This window comes from Sinohyriopsis cumingii, chromosome 16 (genome assembly GCF_028554795.1).
Source record: "Sinohyriopsis cumingii isolate HCF-2022 chromosome 16, ASM2855479v2, whole genome shotgun sequence".
NCBI classification, from domain to species: Eukaryota; Metazoa; Mollusca; class Bivalvia; order Unionida; family Unionidae; genus Sinohyriopsis; species Sinohyriopsis cumingii.
The window spans coordinates 74064105-74088687 of record NC_142976.1 but is presented as its reverse complement, the minus strand read 5'-3'; the positions used below and the strand labels follow the sequence as shown (position 1 = coordinate 74088687).

At 35.4% G+C, this 24583-nt stretch overlaps 2 protein-coding genes across 2 annotated transcripts in view; one reads left to right on the top strand and one right to left on the bottom strand.

Moving 5' to 3' along the window:
* Positions 1–24583, top strand: part of LOC149780789 (ATP-dependent DNA helicase Q4-like) — a 292890-nt gene that overhangs the window by 112900 nt on the left and 155407 nt on the right. The gene's annotated exons all lie outside the window — the stretch shown is intronic.
* Positions 17692–21589, bottom strand: LOC149780790 (uncharacterized). Its single transcript, XM_089937228.1, has one exon. It carries the CDS (start codon positions 21587–21589, stop codon positions 20270–20272), a length of 1320 nt encoding a protein of 439 aa, XP_089793354.1. The 3' UTR covers positions 17692–20269.

The following is a 24583-nucleotide window of genomic DNA, read 5'->3' as shown; positions in this document are numbered from 1 at the left end:
CCCTCATTCTAGCTGGATGATCAAGACTCTAAGAAGAGAAACTTTCTATGGTATGCCATGGCATTTATAATCTTGCAACTTTTTCCCATAAATTTGAAACTTAAAAGCTTTTTGATTAAAAAATATTACTCTAAAAGTCATGGAACTTTTTCAATTTTGAAAACTTTGGATCTTATCATTGTATGCTAGTTTTTAATGACAAACATATTGCCATAGTTCCTCATCATCAGTATAAAAGATCAAGAATATGATTCTTGTATACTGTTGGAGTGATTAGCATGTATACTGTTGGAGTGATTAGCATGTATACTACTGTTGGAGTGATTAGCATGTATACTACTGTTGGAGTGATTAGCATATATACTGTTGGAGTGATTAGCATGACTATACTACTGTTGGAGTGATTAGCATGTTATACTACTGTTGGAGTGATTAGCATGACTATACTACTGTTGGAGTGATTAGATGACTATACTACCATTGGAGTGATTAGCATGTATACTGTTCGAGTGATTAGCATGTTTACTGTTGGAGTGATTAGCATGACTGTACTACTGTTGGAGTGATTAGCATGTATAATGTTGGAGTGATTAGCATGCCTATACTACTGTTGGAGTGATTAGCATGACTATACTACTGTTGGAGTGATTAGCATGACTATACTACTGTTGGAGTGATTAGCATGACTATACTACTGTTGGAGTGATTAGCATGTATACTGTTGGAGTGATTAGCATGTATAATGTTGGAGTGATTAGCATGCCTATACTACTGTTGGAGTGATTAGCATGACTATACTACTGTTGGAGTGATTAGCATGACTATACCTCTATTAGAGTGATTATCATGTCTATACTACTGTTGGAGTGATTAGCATGACTATACTACTGTTGGAGTGATTAGCATGACTATACCTCTATTAGAGTGATTATCATGTCTATACTACTGTTGGTGTGATTAGCATGACTATACTACTGTTGGAGTGATTATCATGTCTATACTACTGTTGGAGTGATTAGCATGACTATACTACTGTTGGAGTGATTAGTATGACTATACTACTGTTGGAGTGATTAGCATGACTATACTAATGTTGGAGTGATTAGTATGTCTATACTACTGTTGGAGTGATTAGCATGACTATACCTCTATTAGAGTGATTATCATGTCTATACTACTGTTGGAGTGATTAGCATGACTATACTACTGTTGGAGTGATTAGCATGACTATACCTCTATTAGAGTGATTATCATGTCTATACTACTGTTGGTGTGATTAGCATGACTATACTACTGTTGGAGTGATTATCATGTCTATACTACTGTTGGAGTGATTAGCATGACTATGCTACTGTTGGAGTGATTAGTATGACTATACTACTGTTGGAGTGATTAGCATGACTATACCTCTATTAGAGTGATTATCATGTCTATACTACTGTTGGAGTGATTAGCATGACTATACTAATGTTGGAGTGATTATCATGTCTATACTACTGTTGGAGTGATTAGCATGACTATACTAATGTTGGAGTGATTAGTATGTCTATACTACTGTTGGAGTGATTAGCATGACTATACTACTGTTGGAGTGATTAGCATGTAATTACTACTGTTGGAGTGATTAGCATGAATATACTACTGTTGTAGTGATTAGCATGTCCTAACCTGTCACAAATTCAGACTGATGCATGCATTACATGTACTACATGGATCTTCTTTGATTTGATTAGCATAATCAATTTAGTGACTATATCACATCTGTACAGAGTAAAATCAAAACAGAAATAATTATAAAAGAAATAAAGAGTGAGAAACCAGTTTTGATCCAGGAAATAGTTTTCTTCTCAGGAAAAAGGACAATGGGTAGATGTTAAATTGTTGTTAAGGACTCATGGTACTAATTCAGCTCCCAATTAAAATTAGGCAAACACCATTGTATTGAAAATTCAGTTACCATATATATGCACTTATGAGTCCAACTGCAAACTGCACAGACCCAGATCTTCCATTGCGGTCGAATAAGTAATATAAATTTTGTGAGTTTTGTGATTCTTAGGTGTAATGTAGACTTGCCAACTCTTATGATTTTGCCAGCAGTTTTACAGAAATGAGCCTTAAATTATGGACTTAAGCAATAAAAAGCACAAATTACAGAAATACGATCGAGGTAAAATGCGGATAGTGGCTTCTTCATGTTTGATTTGGATCTGGGTTTCATATTAAATTCAAAGTAGTTGGTCAGGGAACCAGACTAACTTTATGTGAGTATATCAGACACTAAACTGCACATATTTTGTGAAGGAAAACATCTGCAAGATCAAGTTGTTGTGTATTTAAGTTTTAAAAAACATGGCATTCAGCAAGTGACAGTTCAGGATGAAGGGGACAATAAAACTTTTAAAAACTTTTAATAGTACAGGAGAATCAAAATGAGTATTGAGATTCTTGGCTAAAAAGCAAGAAGGGCAGCAGGTATGTTTAGTGGACATATTTGTTGATTTAAGTATGTCACATGTCAAGAAAGATGATTGCCATTGGCATTGCCTACATGAAATTTAATTTTTTTAAGGATTATGTTAAGTTGAGAAGTCACTGAGCTCTGTAGAGTTTGAATCTGCAGTTGTGAAACATTAATGGAGGTAACTAAGGCTTAAGTAAACATTACAAACGTTTTACCATGATTTAAGGTAGGCATTAGCCAGTGTTGATGCAAAATATGAAGTTCCAAACATTCACTGAATGAAATTGGTAAGACACTAAATTGTGAGGATCATCATGGTGTTGGAGACCAATAAGTGAACAAGTCTGAAGCGTAACATTTCAAAACTTAGCAGGGAAATATCAAATTGGTGATGGATCAGTTTAAAATCCGTAGTCTGAATTTATTTTCTGCACGGTAATCTTTATAATGGCTACAGGAGGTTAGTGAAGGTAGAGGTAAAGCTATGTAGTTTTTCATTACACATTAGTTACAGTTTTTTCAACTCCATGTTTAACAGTTTGATCTCTTTTGCAATTGGTTGAAATTATTTATATAACTGCAGCTACCAGCTGATTGCTGAGTGACCACTCAGCCTATGTTGTTCCAATTTGGTGTACATGCTATCTTCTAGATCTGGATAAGACTTTAAGGGTTTAGTCGTGTTTAATTCATTTTTGACACTGTCATATGGGGCCTTATCAATCAGTTTTATATTTTCAGTAATGTAAATTGCTAGTAACTGCATTGCTCAGGAACCATTCAACATGTTCTGACACAGTGAGGGCCTTTGGGACTCAGTCTTTCTTGTTTATTAGAGCCATGTCATGAGAAAGATTTTTTTTGCCATGATCTTAATCAAATATTAGAATTTGAGCAGGATAATAGATTGGTAGTCAAGACAAGAAGAGGTCTCCTTACAGTATGTATCACCATATATGCACACTTATAAGTCAAGCCAATAGCAAAATGTGCCTGCAAACCACTGTTATGTTGCTTGTTCTACTGATTATTCCTAACAAACTGAACAATCCCAGATGTGCTGGTGCATTATGCGATGGCAGGTCTGGGTCCTTGCTGTTTGCAGTTGGACTCGACTTATAAGCATGTATATATGGTACTTTAAATATACCTAACCCCTAAATTTGCTAAAGTATTAGATTGACTGCATTAACATCACAAAAACATTACTTAGGATCATAGATGATAAAAACGTTTTTTTCGTTTTTAATTTTACCTCGAAAAACGCGTTTTTTTAGGTTTTTATTTTTTGCGTTTTTTATATTTGGTACTTCCATTTTTTTTTTTTATCATCGGCCATACAGGCGGTCCTCTGTCATACTCTAGATAACAAATATCGATCAATAATGAATCTATGATGCTAGCCTATGGTACTTTACATAAACATGCTACAACATAGTGCTGATATCTGGTAGTGTAGGCCAGGCGTGTATACATTTGTATCACTGAAACTTTAAAACTGGTATGTAGCGTGTAAATAAGTAAAATATTGATTTTTGTGTTGCCTAAAAACTACTGGAACGTTTTTCTTCGTTTTTTATTTATTGAGAAAAAAATGTGTTTGTTTGCGTTTTTTATTTTAAGTTTAACGTTTTTAACATCTTTGCTTAGGATAGAGCATAAAGAGACAGAAAAATAAAATAATTTACTTGCAGAGGCAGATAGTGTTTAATTTAAATAAATGTTACATGTTGGTTTATACCAGGGGTCTCAAATACACAGCCCATGGGCCGCATGTGGCCTGCCAAGCCATATCCTGTGGCCCGCAAAATGATTGGCATCACAAAGTGTCATGTTGGATAACAAAGGTGGTGCAGCCCTTGGTCCTTTGAAAATGCCCTCATGCAGCCTTCATGGTTGTTTGAGTTTGAGACCCCTGGTTTATATGTTCAGCTTCTGCAAGTCGAATATCCATTACCATTGTGTACTTCCAAAACTCAAGTCCTCTACCACTGTGTATTATAATTACACAAATCCACTACACTGTATATTATAATAACACAAGCCCACTACCATCTTGAATTATAATAACACTAGTCCACTACCACTGTGTATTATAATAACACTAGTCCACTACCACTGTGTATTATAATAACACAAGCCCACTACCACTGTGTATTATAATAACACTAGCCCACTACCACTGTGTATTATAATAACACTAGTCCACTACCACTGTGTATTATAATAACACTAGCCCACTACCACTGTGTATTATAATAACACTAGTCCACTACCACTGTGTATTATAATAACACTAGCCCACTACCACTGTGTATTATAATAACACTAGTCCACTACCACTGTGTATTATAATAACACTAGTCCACTACCACTGTGTATTATAATAACACTAGTCCACTACCACTGTGTATTATAATAACACTAGCCCACTACCACTGTGTATTATAATAACACTAGTCCACTACCACTGTGTATTATAATAACACTAGTCCACTACCACTGTGTATTATAATAACACTAGTCCACTACCACTGTGTATTATAATAATTCTAATCCACTATTAATGTGTATTATTCTTTGTAGCAACAGGTTATGAAATTACTAGTTCACAGATAATCTTATCTCCTTGCTTTGCTGTCTCCATTTTGATCTATAATTGACTCGATCGTGTTTTCATATTTCCTAAGCAAATTTATGATATGGTATTAAGACTGGTATCTGAGACACTTGAAATCATGTCATATAAACTGAGGTGTACCCACTCTGTTATAATGCCTGCTGGAAAGTAAATTTGATAACCAAGCCATCATCTCTTTCAGAGTGTGATTGAATTCACTCTTGATCGACTAGAGTAGCATCATCAAGAAGCTTTGACTGTGGTCTGACTGTTGAGACCCGTGTGGTCCCACTGGTTGCTATTTTTAAGAATGGGAGAAAAATGTATCTTGCAACTCTCTGAATACTTGTTGTTGTTTTGGGGTTTAACAACATTTTTCAGCACAAGTTAGGCTATGCATGGTGGTTGGTATAACTGGTTAAGGAAGAACCTGGAAAAGCCTCGGTAAGAACCACTGACCCACATGAGGCTACTGGCAAGCTTTCTCACACACCCACATTGATCAGGTCTGTAGAAGGACTGAAATTCTATCAATTAAACATTGTTGTGTTTTTTTTCTTCTGTTACAAATATGATAAATTCTCAAAAAATCTTGTTACTAACATTTTACATTTCATTATCAAGCAGTCGTGGTCCTCCAAACCTGTATATAATCCATTTTATGGTCACCCATTTCTAGACTGGTTCCCATTTTTCCATATAATTAGTACAGTGTACCATAAGTCCTATATTTATCCATTATATACTTGACAGACCTATGTATAGTAGTAGTAGCAGTGTGCATAATTCTAGTTGTCAAAGGTTACACTGAATTTTAAATTATGTTTGAAGTCCATATATACCATGATCAGCAACATACATGAATTTGGGCTTCATTTCAGAAAATCAGAAAAAAATACAAAATTAAATGTCTCATCAAGAATTACATTCTTTGCTATCACCATTTATCTTTCTTCCATGTAAGATTGAAATATAGTACATGTACCCTACTTCGCATTTAATGCTTTCAGTATGTCAAAGGTCAATGCGACCTTCTCTTTGTGTATGCATTACTTTAAAAAAAAGAAGAATAAAAATGTCAGTAATTGTGTAAACATCCTCCTCAACACCTCTAATTCAAAAGTGATTCAAGGTAGGCTTTATATGTTAATGCAAAATATCAAGTTCCAAAACATTCACGAATGATATTGGTAAGACACAGAATCATGAGGATAATCATAGTGTTATAGAGACCAATAAGTGAACAAGTGTTTAGTCATCACGTTTCAAAACATAGCTTTGAAATATGAAATTGGTGACCTTAATTACTTTATGAATCGCAAACAGTCTAAAATCTGTAGTCAGAACTTATTTTCTGCACGGTAATCTTTACAATGGCTACAGGAGACTAGTGATGGCAGAGGTCAGCTATGTAGTTTTTGATTACTGACTGGTACACATTGGTTACATTTTTTTCAACTCCATTTTTATCAGTTTGAGCTCTTTTGCAATTGGCACTATCTTATAGGTGAGCCTATCTTGATCCAATTTGGTGTGTACACTATCTTCTAGATCTGGATGAGACTTTATTGGTTTTGTCGTTTTTAATTCATTTTTCACACTGTCATATAGGGCCTTGTCAATTAGTTTCATATTTTCAGTAATGTAAATTGCTTGTAGCCAGCATTGCTCAGGAACCATTCAACATGTTCTGACACAGTGAGGGCCTTTGGGATTCAGTCTTCCTGATTTATTAGAGCCAGGAGGTTGGGAGTGTGATTTTTTGCAATGAGCTTTAATCACACATTATAATTTTACATGCCACCAGATCACAACTGCATTTTTAAAACTGCGCGTTTGGGGGATATGTCATGTGAGCAGAATGTAGATTGGTAGTTAAAACAACAAGAGGTCTCCTCAACGTGTTTTTCCATATGTGCACACTTATAAATCGAGTCAAATTGCAAACAATTGAAGACTGAGATCTGCCAGTAGCATATTGTGCAGACAGATTAGGGTCTATGTTGTTTGCTCTACTGGTTACACCAAATAAACTGAATAAACCCAGATCTGCCAGCATATGCAATGGCAGATCTGGGTCTGTGCAGTTTTCAGGTTGACTCGACTTTTAATCATGTATATATGGTACACTAAATAGACCTAAACTTCAGATTTGCTGACTATTAGGATGCCTGCATTAACATCACAAAAATATTCTTTAGGAACTCGTTTGGCACAAAGAGACAGAAAAATAAAATAATTTACTGTCAAAAGCAGGTAGTGTTTAATTTAAATAAATGTTACCTATTGGTTTACACATTCAACTTCTGCAAGTCAAATATCCATTACTAATGTCTATTTTAAAACTCAAGTCCACTACCACTGTGTATTATTATACCACAAGTCCACAACCACTGTGTATTGTAATAACACAAGTCCACTACTGCTGTGTATTATAATAACACAAGTCCTCTATACTGTGTATTATTATACCACTTATTATACCACAAGTCCACAACCACTGTGTATTGTAATAACACAAGTCCACTACCACTGTGTATTATAATAACACAAGTCCTCTATACTGTGTATTATTATACCACTTATTATACCACAAGTCCACAAGCACTGTGTATTGTAATAACACAGCTCCACAACCACTGTGAATTATAATAGCACAAGTCCACTACCACTATTTATTGTAAAAACACTAGCCCACTACTACTATTTTAAAAGTCAAAAGAGATTTCAATATACAGTTCTTACTACTAGATATTCTTGTCATCATTTAGAATACATACTTTCTCATTACTTCATCAAAACTGAATACATTATAATTTACAGACATGATGGAGGTACTGTTCCATCTATGAGACTAATATTATGACCAACAACTAGTTTTCTTTTCATACATTCACTAAAGTTTGTCCACAGAGGAGCACAATACATAGTGCAGCAATAAGATTTGAATAATCTGATTTTGATATTCATTGAACATATCTTAAATTTTCATAGAAGCTTGTTTGTTCAAGTACACAAAAAATCGGTAATGTCTCATCATATCTTCATTATCTGACTGATTGAATTTCTAAATTTGACCCAACTAGGTATAACTGTTGACATATGTAAGAGCATTGCCGTTAAGCTCTACAGGGGGAGGAGATGGTAATTTGAAAGAAGTTGGCTGAAAGACCATGCATACTGATTTTTTTGTGTTATAGATGATATCATTCTCAAATGCGCGTTGTTCACATATCTGTAATAATTTCCTTAAACCTGTGATAGGACTTATCGATGACATATCGTCAGCAAAACTAAAATTGTTAAGAAACAACACATTGGGTGGCAGACGTAACCTCATGTAACACTGACCCAGCTTATGATTTAACTCATCTATATATTTTAAATAACAAAGGGGAAAGAATACCCCCCTGCCTCACCCCATTGGGTTACATGGAAAGCACTGGATATTACACTTCCCCATCGCACATAATACAACTGTTTGCCATACCAGTTAACTAAAATATGAACCTTGTAAACAGGTATTTTAATATCAATCAACTTTTTAAAGAGTGTCCAATGATTGACCCTATTAATGCCTTGCTAGTGTCTAAAAAGCATGCAAATACTGGGCTGCCATGTTCTACATAATAGCTGACAGTTTCCTTAAAAGCATATAGGCATAAATCTGTTGAATACTGCTTTTTGAAACCAAACTGATTATCGGAGATTGTGACTTCACATCTTTGCAGTATGATGCATTCAAATAGTTTTGAAATATTAGTCTTAAGAGCTATAGGTCTGTAGTTATTTTTGTCTGCCAGGTTACCAGTTTGCTTTTTAGTGGCGGTATAATTGTAACTTTTGTGAAATCGTCTGGTACAAAGTTATGCACAAACATACAATTAAATAAAGTCATCAATAGCACATGAAGTCTAGTATCTGAAAATTCAAAATGTTCCACAAATAAAATATCTGATCCTGGACATTTTCCCCCATTTTATCTTGTAAATGCACTTTGGATCTCAGATAATGTAATTACCTCAATACGAGCAGAAGGGGTATTCAATGCTTAGAGCACATGCTTTTTATTCGATTAATTTTTTTTAGTAAAGTCTTCCAAATGATTTTTCCACATGTTGCATATATTATTCTGACCATGGTTCCCATCAATGCAGATTGGTAGTTTATTGGAAGTTGTTGTAGTATTTTGTTTAACTTGCTTCCAGAATTCACATTGGTTGACATTTTCAAATTTTTGTGCTGGCGAGTCTGCTCTGTGTTTTACTTCCTCCTTCTTACATAATCTAAGAGCATACTTAAATTGTGCTCTTGTTTGGTGCATTTGGTTACTGAGATGGCCATGACGAGGTTTATCATTATCATGCCACATAAGGTAAGCATTTCATGCAAATTCGTGTAGTTCTTTGACACGGTCATTTCAGCCTGGTATAACCCGGTGACTACGTTTGGATTTACTAGTCAAGCTATTACCGGAGTTCGACAAAGCTTTTACTATAACAGTGTATAATCCATTAATCTGTTTCATATGCATCTGGTTAGTGCAGCCGTGGTCATTACAGATCACAACACAATGTGGGGTCTCAATCTTGCTTAATAAGAATGCAGATGTCTGAGTATAATTCAGTTTTTCGTCAGAAGTAAGGTCTGACCAATTGATGTTGTATTTCAAGTTTAAGAGTTCCTTGGGGAATGAATTAAACCTGGAAGTAGATCAGTCTTAATAGTCATTAAAGTAGGACGATGGTCGGACCCTACTAGGGTGTGAAGTATTCTCATATCACTTATAGCGGAATGAGCAGACTATGTAGAGACACAATGACACAACCAAGACACTGTATTGTGTTAATCACTGACGTAAGTAAAATGTGTTGTGTGGTCTACTATTAGTTTTAAGTCCAATATGATATACCCATATTCGTCACAAAATAGGCAAAGTTCATCTCCAAATGGAGTGGTTTGAGTGTATTAGCATTCCAATCTCCTACTACATAAGCATTTAGAGTATTAGCATTTTCTACAATAGGATTAATTTTGCCCAAGTAATCTACAAATTCCCCAATATTTTCCTCAAGATCACAAAGTAAATAGATATTGACAAAAAGCAAGGAGGAATCCCCCATATGGATAGTAATACCTATTAATCTAGGATCATCGAGGTGTCGTACTTTTATAATACTTGCGAGAAATCTACGGTATAGTACCCCGACACCTCCGTAAGGTCTGCCTGTATGAATATCATTAGAAGATTCAATCGGCTATTCTTTTGATCCATAGAACTCATCGTGTATGGATGAGAGACAGTCAAATTCACTGTTGAGGAGCCACAATTCTTGTAAGAAACAAAGATCGGAAATATCACATAAAGTTCTTCCATTTTGTATATTTCTTGTTAATGAATGACAGTTATAAAAAGAAATGCATACAGTATCCATTATGTGTATTTGAGTCCAATTTGTGGACATGAGTGTTCAATTGCAACTTTGGTAGTAGTCTCTACCCAATGCGTTTATTGTTCATGCATCCACGTTCATCATCGCATTGTGTGTAGGGTTATCACATGTGATTTTGAAGCTGGCATAGGTATTAGATTTCGTTTCTAGTTTTTCCATCTGGGAGTAATGCTCAATATACGAGGAGATGTCAGATTCCTGCGTTTTGGGGGCAAGCCTTGTCACGAATATGCATTGCTGTCGCATTGGATGCACTGTACACAGATTTGAGGATGCTTTCCTATGATAACACTTCCATGCCTTCTTGGAAACTGGTGTGTGGATTGGACATTTGTAAACGTATTAAGCCGTCATTGATGTAGATTTGTGTGCGATGTTTTATGTGGAAATGCTACCATACAGAGGTCATTGTTCTGCAGAGAACTTGTGACTTTAGCAAAAGTTTTATCGTTTTCCAAATCCTTGTTTTGGTGTCTTCTGAACATGCAACCGTTTTTAATGCAGTTGTGCTGTGGTTTAATTCACTGACATCTGATTTATTATTATAATGGATTTCTGCTGTTGCATCCCATAAAGCAGATCAGGTCTTGTTGGCACTAGTCCAAGTCTCGTTGCTGTTTGAGTCCGTGCATTGCACATCTTTGTGTGTGCGACTAGTAATGGTTCTTTCTGTTGAACGACTGGGTTCAGGGATATTCCTCATTGACCTATATGGTTGACTTATCAGCTCATGATTTGTTGTACTGCAGCCTAAGTTTACAGATGAATTTTCAATGAGTATAATGTCACACTGAACTGTGTTTGAATTGTCAACATGGGGAGGTAATGTACTTTGTCGAACATGGCTGGGTTTGTTCACATAAGTGTTGCATTGCACACAACATCTCCGCCTGGACTGAAGTATGTCCACTGAATGTTTCACATTTTCCATGTCCTTCAATAAAATTGACATGTTCACATAATTGTAAGATACAGGTGGTATCTTTGATAGATCCAATGCATAAAAACTTGGTACGTCATTTGGGTCTGTGGACAGAAATTGATTCAAAATATCTTTCATATTATTTATAGATTTATCTGTACCCTTCCTGTTTATCATTCTCTCAAATGTTTGTACCACAGAGAACCGGGTCAGTTTGCAGCCTCAATGTCACTGTCACAATACGTGTCCACACACAGCTTCACAATCTAATCAAATGACAATGTGTTCATTTTGTTTTGTACAAAACAAAGCAGTTCTCTTACCATTATTGATGGGGCCCCGAGTGGCTGAGTGGTCTATAAGCATTCTCCGTTATGGATCACTGCCATCTCACCTCTGTCTGCGCCGGTTCGAGTCTCGGATTCAGCCAATATGGGTATGTGAGAAAGCATGCCAGTAGCTTCTCGTGGGTAGGTGGTTCTTTCCGGGGTTTTCCCGGGTTCTTCCTCCACCATTAATACTGGCGGCCATATATAGCCTATCGTGTGCTGAAAAATGGCATTAAACCCCATAACAACAACAACAACACTACCATTATTGACAGGCTATTGTAATAACACAAGTCCACAACCACTGTGAATTTTAATAATACAAGTCCTCTACCACTGAGTATTGTAATAACACTAGTCCACAACCACTGTGAATTATAATAATACAAGTCCTCTACCACTGAGTATTGTAATAACACTAGTCCACTACTACTGTCTATTTTAAAACTCAAGTCCTCTACTGCTGTGTATTATGACAACACAAGTCCACTATCACTGTGTATTATAATAACACAAGTCCACAACCACTGTGTATTGTAATAACACTAGTCCACTACCACTGTATTATAACACTTGTCCTCTACAACTGTGTATTGTAATAACTCAAGTCCTCTACCAGAAAGTCCTCTACCACTGTTTATTAGAATAAGACAAATCCTCTACCACTATGTATTATAATAACATAAGTCCACTTCCATGTAGAATTATAATAACAAAGGTCCACCACTACTGTGTATTATAATAACACAAGTCCACAACCACTGTGAATTATAATAACACAAGTCCTCTACCACTGTGTATTGTAATAACACTAGTCCACTACTACTGCCTATTTTAAAACTCAAGTCCACTATCAGTGTGTTTTATAATAACACAAGTCCACAACCACTGTGTATTGTAATAACACTAGTCCACTACCACTGTGTATTATAACACTTGTCCTCTACGACATTGTATTGTAATAACTTAAGTCCTCTACCACTGTGTATTATAATAAACACAAATCCTCTACCAGTGTGTATTAGAACAAGACAAATCCTCTACCACTATGTATTATAATAACATAAGTCCACTAACATGTAGAATTATAATAACAAAGGTCTACCACCACTGTGTATTATAATAACACAAATCCCCAAACTTCTTCTGGTATAATAACACGAGTTCGCTACTGATGTGTATTTTAATAACACAAGTCCACTACCACTGTGTATTATAATCACACTAGCCCACTACTACTGTGTATTATAATAGCACATTTCCACTACCACTTTGTATTATATTAACACAAGTCCACTACCACTGTTTATTATTCTTTGTAGCAACAGGTTTTGAAATTCTTAGTTCATAGATAACCTTATTTCCTTGTTTTGCTGGCACCATGAACAGATATGTTTTTGATCTATAATTGACTCAATTATGTTTTTATATTTCCTAAGCAAATTTATGTTATGGTATTAAGACTGGTATCTCAGACATTCTAAATCATGTCAAATAAACTGAGGTGTACCCACTCTTGTTATAATGCCTACTGGACAGTAAATTTGATAACCAAACTGTATCCTCTTTATGGACTAGAGTGTGATCAAATTCACTCTTGATAGACTAGAGTAGCATCATCAAGAAGCTTTGACTGTGGTCTGACTGTTGAGACTCCTGTGTGGTCCCACTGGTTGCTATTATTGTATCTTGCAACTCTCTGAGTACTTGTTGTTATTTTGAGGATATGGTGTGTAATAATCACATTTGTCCACTACCACTGTGTATTATAATAAGGCAAGTCCACTACTACCAATACCAGAGTGTATTACAGTGCTGTACAACCTGTGGCCCATGGGCTGCATGTGGCCAGCAGGCTGATTTTAAATGGCCCGCCAGAGCTCGAGCAGCTATATAGTTGTTGCTTTTCAGTTTTCTGCTGAGGCCCTCGGCTTTATGAAAAACATTTTTCCGTGGCCCATGGTGTCAAAAAGTTGGCCAGCACTGGTGTATTATAATAACATTTGTTCAAAACCACTGTGTATTATCATAACACTAGTCCACTACCACTGTGCATTATAATAACACAAGCCCACTACCAATGTGTATTATTCCTTGTAACAATAGATTATAAAATTACTAGTTCACAGATAATCTTATCTCCTTGCTTTGCTGGCAACAGGAACAGATCTATTTTTGATCTATAACTGACTCAGTCATGTTTTCATATTATTTTAAGGTATTAAGACTGGTATCTCAGACACTTGAAATCATGTCAGATAATCTGAGATGTTCCCAGTCAGTTATAATGCCTACTGTCTTTGATAACCAAGCCATCGTCTCTTTCAGAGTGTGATTGAATTCTCTCTAGGCAGACTAGCATCATCAAGAAACTTTCACTGTGGTTTGACTGTTGAGACTCCTGTGATCCCACTGTAACAAGATAACCGGGTTGGATTTCGGATTTGTAACAGAACACTTTTGATGGTGATACAAATACAATGTTTAATGATGAATGACTTAAATGAGAAAAGAATTATGATTAATATGTGCATGTATAAGATCCAAATATTGGACAAATTAACACAATCCGCATGAACCTAATAATGCAACAAATGAAAATACAAATAAATAACTTAACACAGTACAAGGACAAGGGTGAATGATTGACAGCAATTTCACTCGACGAAAAGAATGATGTGTCTTACTCAAATAGTAAAAATGAGTTCACTCAAATAGTGACAAATGAGGTATTTTACTCAAATAGTAAAATGATGAAAAGAAAGGGACAGATATCATACGAAATATCTTTACAATCCTAAAACACTGGGTATTACAAACCCCAAAATTAACCCACGGCTAAAAGATTACATGTATGGAGTTAAACACTCTGTCACTAGCACACTTGGCTATCAGTAACACTGGTCAGTCATGCAGTCAGTATTCCAGGTAATCACTAACCACCATTCAATTCCTTGGTCAATCAAGCAGTCAGCACCCACCAGTTGGTCAGTAATGTCCAATCACCTGCTACTCGACCAGCAACACTGTTCAATCTGCTCTACGCCTGCTATGGTTCAGCTTTACAGCGGCTATTGGCAACTTCTAAGGTTAGCTTGTCAACTGGTACGACGTTGACTCCTATCAGCTCTACAGCTGTGACTCTGATCAGCTGAAAATACATTTAACACTGTGTACTATGTATGACATGGGCATATATGATAGATGTAATGACATTTTATACGGTAAGCTATACAGATTACATTATCAGCACAATAATTACAAAACAATAAACAGGTATGGAAGTGAACCTACCTGTGCCTGATAAGATTCCTACAGTACTAAACATTTCTTAAAAACGAAACTTTATATTGCTAATATAAATCTCTTGCTAAGTCACAAACAAGAATAAAATATATTTGCATTATACTACGTTAGCTGAAACTACAGACAATTTATGAAATAAATGTGATAGCACAATAGTTATAAGCTATACACAAGAAATTAATAAAGAACTCAACATACCTCTACAGCTGAAGTCCTTAAGTAGACCACTCACTAACATGTTGTTCCGTAATGTGAAGATTTAGTCTTACGGTGAGGCATTTATACACAGACGATGCAGCCATACATCATCTGTGCACTGGAAGTATTCGTTTTTTCCCATTGAAAGCACTTTGTACATGCAGCATAGGATGAACCAAATTCACTGTTTCAAAATATTTACAATATACATAAATTACCCTCAGGTATCGTTGTACACAAAAAACAAAACCCAAGTACATATATTGAATAAATAAAGGGATTTGTATGATTCTGTGTGATCCCACTGGTTGCTGTTATTAAGAATGTGAGAAAATTGCATCTTGCAATACTTCATGCTGTTGTTATTTTGGGGTTTAACGCCATTTCTCAGCACAAGATAGCTATATGTGGTGGCTAGTATTTCTGATAGAGGAGGAACCTGGGGAAAGCCCTGGTAAGAACCACCAATGCACATGATACTACTGGCAAGCTTTCTCATATACCCACATTGGCCAAGCCAGAGACTTGAATCAATGTGGTTAGAGGTGAGATGGCAGTGATCAGTAAAGGTGAGTGCTTAGACCACATCCACCCCCCTGGTCCCTCTTTGAATACTAAACTTAAAATCACATATTATAAGACAAACTGGAAATCAGAGTTAAAATGTATTTATGTACTGAACTGTACAGGATGATGTGAAAATGTATTTAGCATGAAATAAATTTAAACTTTCCTGTCACGTAACAGCAAGTTTTATGATGTAGCATGTTTCGTAGGATCAACTATTTCCAATAATGTAAACCATAAACATTAAAACAAACCATGCTTTATGAATTAAAATTTATTGTACAAGACATTGTCTTGCTTTCTTTTTCAAAAAAAGACAAAATAAGTGATTCTTAAAGAAATGACTTAAATACAAGTTTTGAAGCAACTAAAGACTACAGATACCGGTTTAATCACAATGGTCAACCAGACATGCACGGTTAAAATTCAGGACTAGACCGTGGTTGATAGGTACACTCTACCAATATTTAACACTCACCCAACAGTGTACAGTGTAGACTCAGTCTGCCTTTGAATAATGGGAAAGTTGATTTAAATCTGTAACCATCCCCCAATTATGTATAGTGAGACCCAGTCTGCCATCAAATAAGGCTCCCCCAGTTGTGTATGATGTAGATCTAGTCTGCCACCAAATAATGGGCAGGCTGCTCTGGATCTGTGTGTAGAACTTGTCCAGATGTGTACAATGTACATCTTGTCTGTCATTGAATAACAGACAGGCAGATTCAAATTTGTGGAAAACACTCTCCCAGTTATATTCAGTGTAGATCCATTAGTCAGATCTGGATCTGTGCTGTTTGAAATTGTGCAATGAAGGTTATAGGCCCTGATTTACCAGTGCATAATGTGATTGTCAGTCTGGGTGTATTATTTGAATAGTTTATTAGATGTTATGTACTGGTAAAAGTTGTACTAATGGACAGGTAGAGCCCATTAGTGTAGACTTACACAGTCATTCTTTATTTCACTTTCTTGGAAACAGCAGTACTAATGGACAGGTAGGCCTCGTCAGTGTGGACTTGTACAGTCTGTGTTTATTTGACTTTCTTGGAAACACCAAAGCTAATGGACATGTAGGCCCTATCAGTGTGGACTTATACAGTCATTGTTTATTTGACTTTCTTGGAAACAACAGTACTAGTGGACAGGTAGGCCCCGTCAGTGTGGACTTGTATGGTCATTATTTATTTGACTTTCTTGGAAACAACAGTGCTAATGGACAGGTAGACCCCATCAGTGTGGACTTGAATAGTCTATTTTTTTGACTGTCTTGAATCAACAGTACTAATGGACAGGTAGGCCCTGTCAGTGCGGGTTTGTACAGCCTATATTTATTTGACTTTCTTGAAACCAGCAGTGCAAACTGAAAGGTACAGGCCCAATTGAGGTGGACTTGTACAGTCTGTATTTATTTTACTTTCTTGGAACCAGCAGTACTAATGGACTGGTAGGCCCCATGCATGTGGATGTGTATATTTGACTTTTTTGGAACCAAAAATACTAATAGACAGGTTGGCCCAATTAATGTGGATGGATATATTTGACTTTCTTGGAACCAACAATATTAATTAACAGGTAGTACATAATAATGTATACTTGTATATTTGACTTTCTTGGAACCAAGAACTAATTAACATGTGGTCCCTCTTAATTTTGTCTTATATATTTGTCTGTCTTGGAACCTGAATGACAGTTATTCAAAAAGTAGAGGAGATTTTAAAAAATCATTGTGAGCCTGTCCGGCCAGATTCACAACAATAATGTAAATGTGCTTAGGAATTTACAGTCTATGTTTTTTTCTCCTTTTGTTTTGGAATGGTAAAAAGACAAAATAAAAAGATTAGTTTTAATTAATTCTTTTGGAAACAGATTTTTGGAGTATACTAAATGTGTATACTTTCTCTACTACACAGAACATTTCTTCAGTTTCATAAATTACTTCACCCTCTTAACATAAAATGTTCTAAACTGTAGGTGGCGATTGGGTGGAAACACATGATTATTTTCTACGTCAAGAGTAAGGAAGTAAGTTGTATAATCACATACATATGACATAATGTACATAATTACAGAGTTTGTGAAGTGGTCTTCACTAGTCTGAAGGCAAAATATATAAACTGTGCTATTTTTCTGATTACCTCATCAGATTTTAAGATGGGTACTTTCAATAGTACTTTAGAAGAAAGTTAAATCTTAATTCTGAGCATTTTGGGCATTTTAATAAAAACTGTAAATTCATCTTCAATTTCACAGCTGTCACATAAATAATAACCTACATACCCTATCAGCATTTTTTGTCTGTGACTGTATTAATAGAAAATTTGGTTGGCAGTGTTTTTAGTGTTTTTACTCTCATAATTTTTTTTTTACTGAGAATTTAGCTTCTTGACCCCTGTTATTGACAGATGACAAACTCGTTATTGACAGATGACAAACTCGTTCAGATCTTTGTGGAAGCTTTCTGTAGAGTTCTTAAACTGACCGAACTGTTACGTAAAATAGAGCCAAGGACTAAAATCAGGAGATAAAAATTCATGGACTTTCTGTATCACATTCATAACAAAATTTCATTTTATTCACCTTGCTAAATTTGATTATGAACAATATCAAAGAATAGCATTAATTAAGCGTCAAAGAATGGCATTAATTACTTGTCCAGGTGGAGAGCAGTTTGAGTGGCAAAAGCAAATCCAATCTGTTTGTTATGATCCTTTTAACAAATATACACCCTTCATTGAAGAAGTTTTAAAAATGTTTTATGAAAAACTATTTTGAAATTGATTTCATGTTTTAAATATGTAATTATTAATAATAATAATAATAACTTTATTTAAAGAGGGTAACACAATTAGCTGAAGAACTAATCTACCATGAGGCACTCTTGTACATTATTTATATACAAATGCACACATACAAACACATGCATACTTTCTTTCCTTTCTTTCATCAAATGGATACTCACACATACATTTTGATTCCACATAGTCAAGATACATGCAGTATACAGTTAGTGACATATAGATGGGTACCATTATGATGCCAGAGGCAATCATGAATACAGATAAAGTAGTTTTCTTTCTCATTTTAACTACATCTCAGAAGCCACTGGAATACATTGGATTTTAAAGAAGGAAATAAAGTGAACAATATCTAATCTCAGCTAGAATACTATTCCAGAGCAAAGTTTCAGAGTATTTGAAACTCTTTTGAGTAATTTCTTATTTGGTCAGCGAATATTATACTGTTTAGTATATATGGATCACAGGTGGGGAGTATTACCAGGTAGCCTTTTCTGGAACAGTGACTGTAAACATAGTTGTCATACAGTTACTCATCATAATCTTCATCAGTAATGACAGATGCAATGCATATTTGAAAATACAGAAGGATTCCATGCTTGTTTCATATCTTCATGCCACTCATCACTATTTTATTCTTGACTGAGTGAAGTAAACAAAACGGTTGTATTCTGACAGATGTCAGTGATCCATCCCTTTAAAAATGTTCTAATGTAGCTAATTACATCTTGACTGGAGATCATACAACTGTTCTGTTATTTGAACTAGAGATATGGTGTGAACTAAATCACAAGTATCACAAGGGACATCACTCTTAAAATATCCATTTTGATTGACACTGGGTTTTAAACTCCATATAAGTCATGAACTGAGTTTGTTGATTTCCAGTTGAGCATCTTTCTCCTGTTTATGATTGTGTAGATTTATATGATGAAGTTTGTATGTAAAACAATATTTTTAGGGAAACACAAGCGAAGAATATATGTTGATATATAGTGAAGTCCCCAGTATTCCCTGGTAAATGCAAAGAAAGAATATACAGTGAAGTCATCCATCATTATTCCTTTGTACATGTAAAGAAAGAATCAACAATGAAATCCTGTTAGTGCAGACTCCAGAATGTCTTGAGATCCATCCACAATTTTACTGTCACTTTGCTAGATATACAACCAATCAGAAATTGCTATTTTGATATGATAGTTAATTTATTTGGGTATTTACATGGTCTTTACACCTTAAGGTCCATTTACTTTAAGATGAAAAAGTGTCTTGGTGGTTTTGTTTTATGACTAAACGAGTTTTCGAAGTGAATTTTCGAAATTCTAGGATTATGGCATGTATGACTTCTTACGCTTGATGAATGACAACACTCCAGTAAACAGAAAGTTTTAATTTCCATTGATATAGCCCATGTATTAATATCATGAATATTACAATCTCTACCATCATATTTCTCTCTTATTCTTGGAAACAATTCTTTTATTCGGATTCTGAAAATATCCATAAAACAAAAGAGAAGGAAACAAACATGTTCACATCTGTGGGATTTCACTAAATATCAGCTAAATCCCTTAAAACTTGGTAGATTACTAATAGATGGTGTTTCGGCATGCTAGGAAGAAGAGGTCCGCAATTCAAATGTTGGACAATTCACATGAGCTCTCTCAAAGGATGGAAAGTGAAATTTTTTGGAAATTGAGTGCCGGCATCCACAAAATATGCTTGCAAGTGTAGATCGGAAGGATTTATTTACCGCACAGTACAACACAAAGTTGACAGAAAAGTTTACTGCTTGCATGAAATTGGTTACATCGCGAATGATGTCAGATGTGTATTGCCCTTTTTTTCCAGAGGTTTTATAGGAGAATTTTAAAATTTCTGATGGAGATACAAGGATAAGAAAAAGGACAACCACAGCAACCAGTGTTGCAGTAACACTGTTCAGAGCACTATCAGTGTTTCTTCTACGAGTCTGTGCCCGGCTGTTGTTCATATTCCTATGTGTGATATGAAGATAGTGACTAGAGTTGTGCTGGAGTGCATACGAGGCTTCTCGTGTTCTTGTTCTTGTTGTAGCTGTCAAGGGTCGTAGTCCAGCATAATTCAGACTCGAAGCATTTACAGACCTTACAACAGCTGTGTCATATGTAAACAAGTCTCGATATTTTGGTACGAGTGCTCCTTTCGGCATCGGTGCCATATTTTGTCGTAACTTTTTAGCTCGATGTATCTTATAAATCAGGCAAGTGTTGAAGTAGAGAAGAGCTGCACAGGGTATGAAGTCAAACAAGATAGCCCAAACAAGACGTCGAATCGAAATGATGGTACTGAATACTTCATGTAATGCCACAGAATACACTGTCATATTGGTGAGGGCACACTCCTCAACTTTGACAATCTTCTCAAAGAACAGAGGAATTGTTGCACATAAGCATGTTCCATAAATCAGCATAATGGTAACTCGCGTACGCTTTAAGGAAATAAGTTTACGTGCCTTAAATGGGTGGCAGACAGCAACGTACCTCTCACCTGCCATAATGACCGTAAGCCAGGTGCTAGTTATGATAAATATTGTGATAAAACTTGGCCCAAGCCACTCATAGTATAAAGTTATTGTGGCCTTAGTGTACATTTCTTCAAAAGGCATCAATGCAAATAAAAGTGCTAACAGGCAAAACATAAAATCAGAAATAGCCAAAGCAATAAGACCAATATGGGCTGACTTTTCCATTTTCGTTAGGGCTCTGTGTGTTTTCTCACGGGTTAGAACCATTAGATTCAGGATATTTCCCAGCATTCCAAAGGCACACACACTGGGTACTCCAATATCCATGGCAAAGTAGTGGATAATTTTTTGCAGATTGGCCTCAGTGGAGTTGTCCAGAGGTTTGATGGAATAATTACCTAAGCTTAGGTTCTGGCACTCCGACATAATCTGAAAAACCAAAACAAAACAGAGGAATAAAATGACCTTGTGTTAAGTTGGCCTGTACTTGTCAACCATTTACAGTATAATGCATTCATGATATCAGTGAATATGGGGATGAAAATAAATAGTGCATCTGTTACAGACCTTTAAGGTTCTTGTAGTAAAAATTCATGCTCTGACCGGTCTCCTTAATAATAATAATAATAATAATAATGCTTTATTTATAGAGGGTGACTCATTAGTCAAGGACTATTCTCCCTTGAGGCCCTCTTAAGGAGAGTATAACAATGCACATTATATGAAGATAGCAATAATTACTTTTTATTTTAACATTAGTATTAAAATACTAAATTCCATTATCTATTAGAAGCATATACATGCTCATGATATCTCTTCTTAAATACTGTAATATTTTTAGCAGATTTTACACGTAGTGGAAGCTTGTTCCACAGAACTGTACCAGAGTATTGGAAGCTCTTTTTAAATTGCTCTGTTCTTGGTTTTGGTGTTAGAAGGTTTCCATGTGATATTGATCTCAATTGGTGTTGTATTAAAAAATGCCTGAATAAGTCCTGAAGACACTCTGGTGCCGTTCCATGTAGACATTAATATAAAAGAACTGCCTTGTGAAAATCTATCCTGTCATATAGTGAACCATTTGAGTTCTGTAAATAATGCTTTTGAGGGATGATCAATAGATGCATCTAAAATTACGCGTGCTGCTTGTTTCTGAAGTTTGTAAATCCTGTGAAGCTCAGATTTAGTACAGTTTCCCCATACATTTGAACAATAATCCATTGTTGGAAGAATATATGACTTGTAGTATAGATTTCGAGTTTCCATTGGTAAATATTTCTTGATTCTGCTGAGTAGGGCAATTTTTGATGACAGTGTTTTACAAAGCTTATCAATATGGTCATTCCATAATAAATTATTATCTATGGTCACACCTACAAGCTTTTCATGTTTGACATTTTCTTACGGATGATTATTTATTGCAAGAGATAGTTCTGGGTTCCCTGACTTGTGTAGCTTTTGTGAGATCCCCAAATCATACATTTTGTTTTACCTTCATTAATTACCATCCTATTTTGTTGTGCCCAGTTTTGAACTCTAATAAGGTCTGAGCTTAATCTCATTTGGATAACTTCAGTATCAGAACTCGATGTATAGAAGGTTGCATCATCTGCAAACAAATCTGTATTTGTGGATTCATTATTTAATGGTAGATCATTGATATAGATAATGAAGAGGAGAGGGCCCAAAACTGAGCCTTGAGGGACCCCTGAATGAATAGTGCGAGTTTGAGAGCTAATATTGCCAATGCTTACTTGTTGAGACGTTTGGTTTAGGTATGATCTAAACCAGTTTAAAGAAGGATTGTCAAACCTATAACAGTTCAACTTTTGCAGCAGAATTTCATGATCAACAAGATCAAAGACTTTCATGAAGTCAAGGAAAACAATTCCAGTCATATGTCCATTATCCATTTCCTTCAGCCAAAGATCAATTAATTTGGTAAGTTCTGTTTGGCACGAGTGCTACTTTATAAATCCTAATTGCGCTTTATGAAAGAGAGAGAATGTTTCAAAAAATTTATAGACCTGAATTGCTAAATGCTTTTCAAATAATTTTGACAATACAGGTAGAATTGATATTGGTCTGTAATTCCCTGGATCCTCCTTTTCTCCTTGCTTAAAGATAGGTATAACCTTTGCACATTTTAGTGTTTCTGGAAAATTACCACTCATTATACTAAGTTTATGATATGCGTTAGTGACTTTGTTATTACTGGTGCAGCAATTTTAAGAATTTATGGACCTATCCCATCCAATCCAAAGGATTTATTAATATTCACCTTAATTAGCATATCAGAAACAAGTTTCACTAACATAGCTACTGAAAAATAATTATCATCAGGAATTTTAGCTCTCATAAATAATAGAAAAGCATCAAGTTCAATTGGGTTGTTAGTCTGGTTCTGAATACTGTTATTGGAGATGCTTATGAAGAAATTGTTGAACATTTCCACAATGTCTTGTACAGATGTTGCTATATCATCATTTTGCTTAAGTCTAGGGGGAAGACAACTGTTCCTGGGTGGGTTCAGCTCTTTTAGATGTTTCCACAATGTCTTGGTACTCTTACTTTCATCAATGGAAACCTTCTACCACCAAAATCAAGAACAGAGCAATTGAAAAAGAGTTTCCAATACTCTGGTACAGTTCTGTGGAATAAGCTTCCACTACATGTAAAATCTGCTGAAAATATTAGAGTATTTAAGAAAAGATATCATGAGCATGTATGTGTTTCTAATAGATAATGGAATTTAGTATTTTAATACTAAACATGTTAAAATAAAAAGTAATTATTGCTATCTTCATATAATGTGCATTTTTATACTCTCCTTAAGAGGGCCTCAAGGGAGAATAGTCCTTGATGAATGAGTCACCCTCTATAAATAAAGCATTATTATTATTATTATTATTATTATTAGCCTGTTTATAGTAGTTCTCTTTTGCCTTATCTATCAGGTGCTTAGTTTTATTCTTCCACTTTCTATAGCTTTTCATGCCTTTTTTCTTGTGGAAATTATCTCTTAGGTGCCTAGCCTCATTGATCTCAGGGTAATCCACTTGGGTGTAATTTGTTGTTTAACCCTTTTTGTTTTAATTGGGGCATGCTTGTCTAAGGCTGCATTGAACATTGGATACCATTTGTCTAAGGCAGTGTTGACGTCAGCTATATTGCGGACTGATTGGAAGGGTTTGCAAACTAAATCATTTAAGAACATTTCCTCATCAAACTGTTTGAAGTCCCTGTATTGTATTTCAGTGTGTTGACCCTTTTTAGATGATTTCGGAACACGTATAGTTATACAGACTGGGTAGTGGTCACTCAGTGCATATACTGGCACATTAATTTCACTTACGTTTTCAGGTTTATTAGTATAGACATGATCAATGATAGTAGCACTTTTGTTTGTTACTCTAGTTT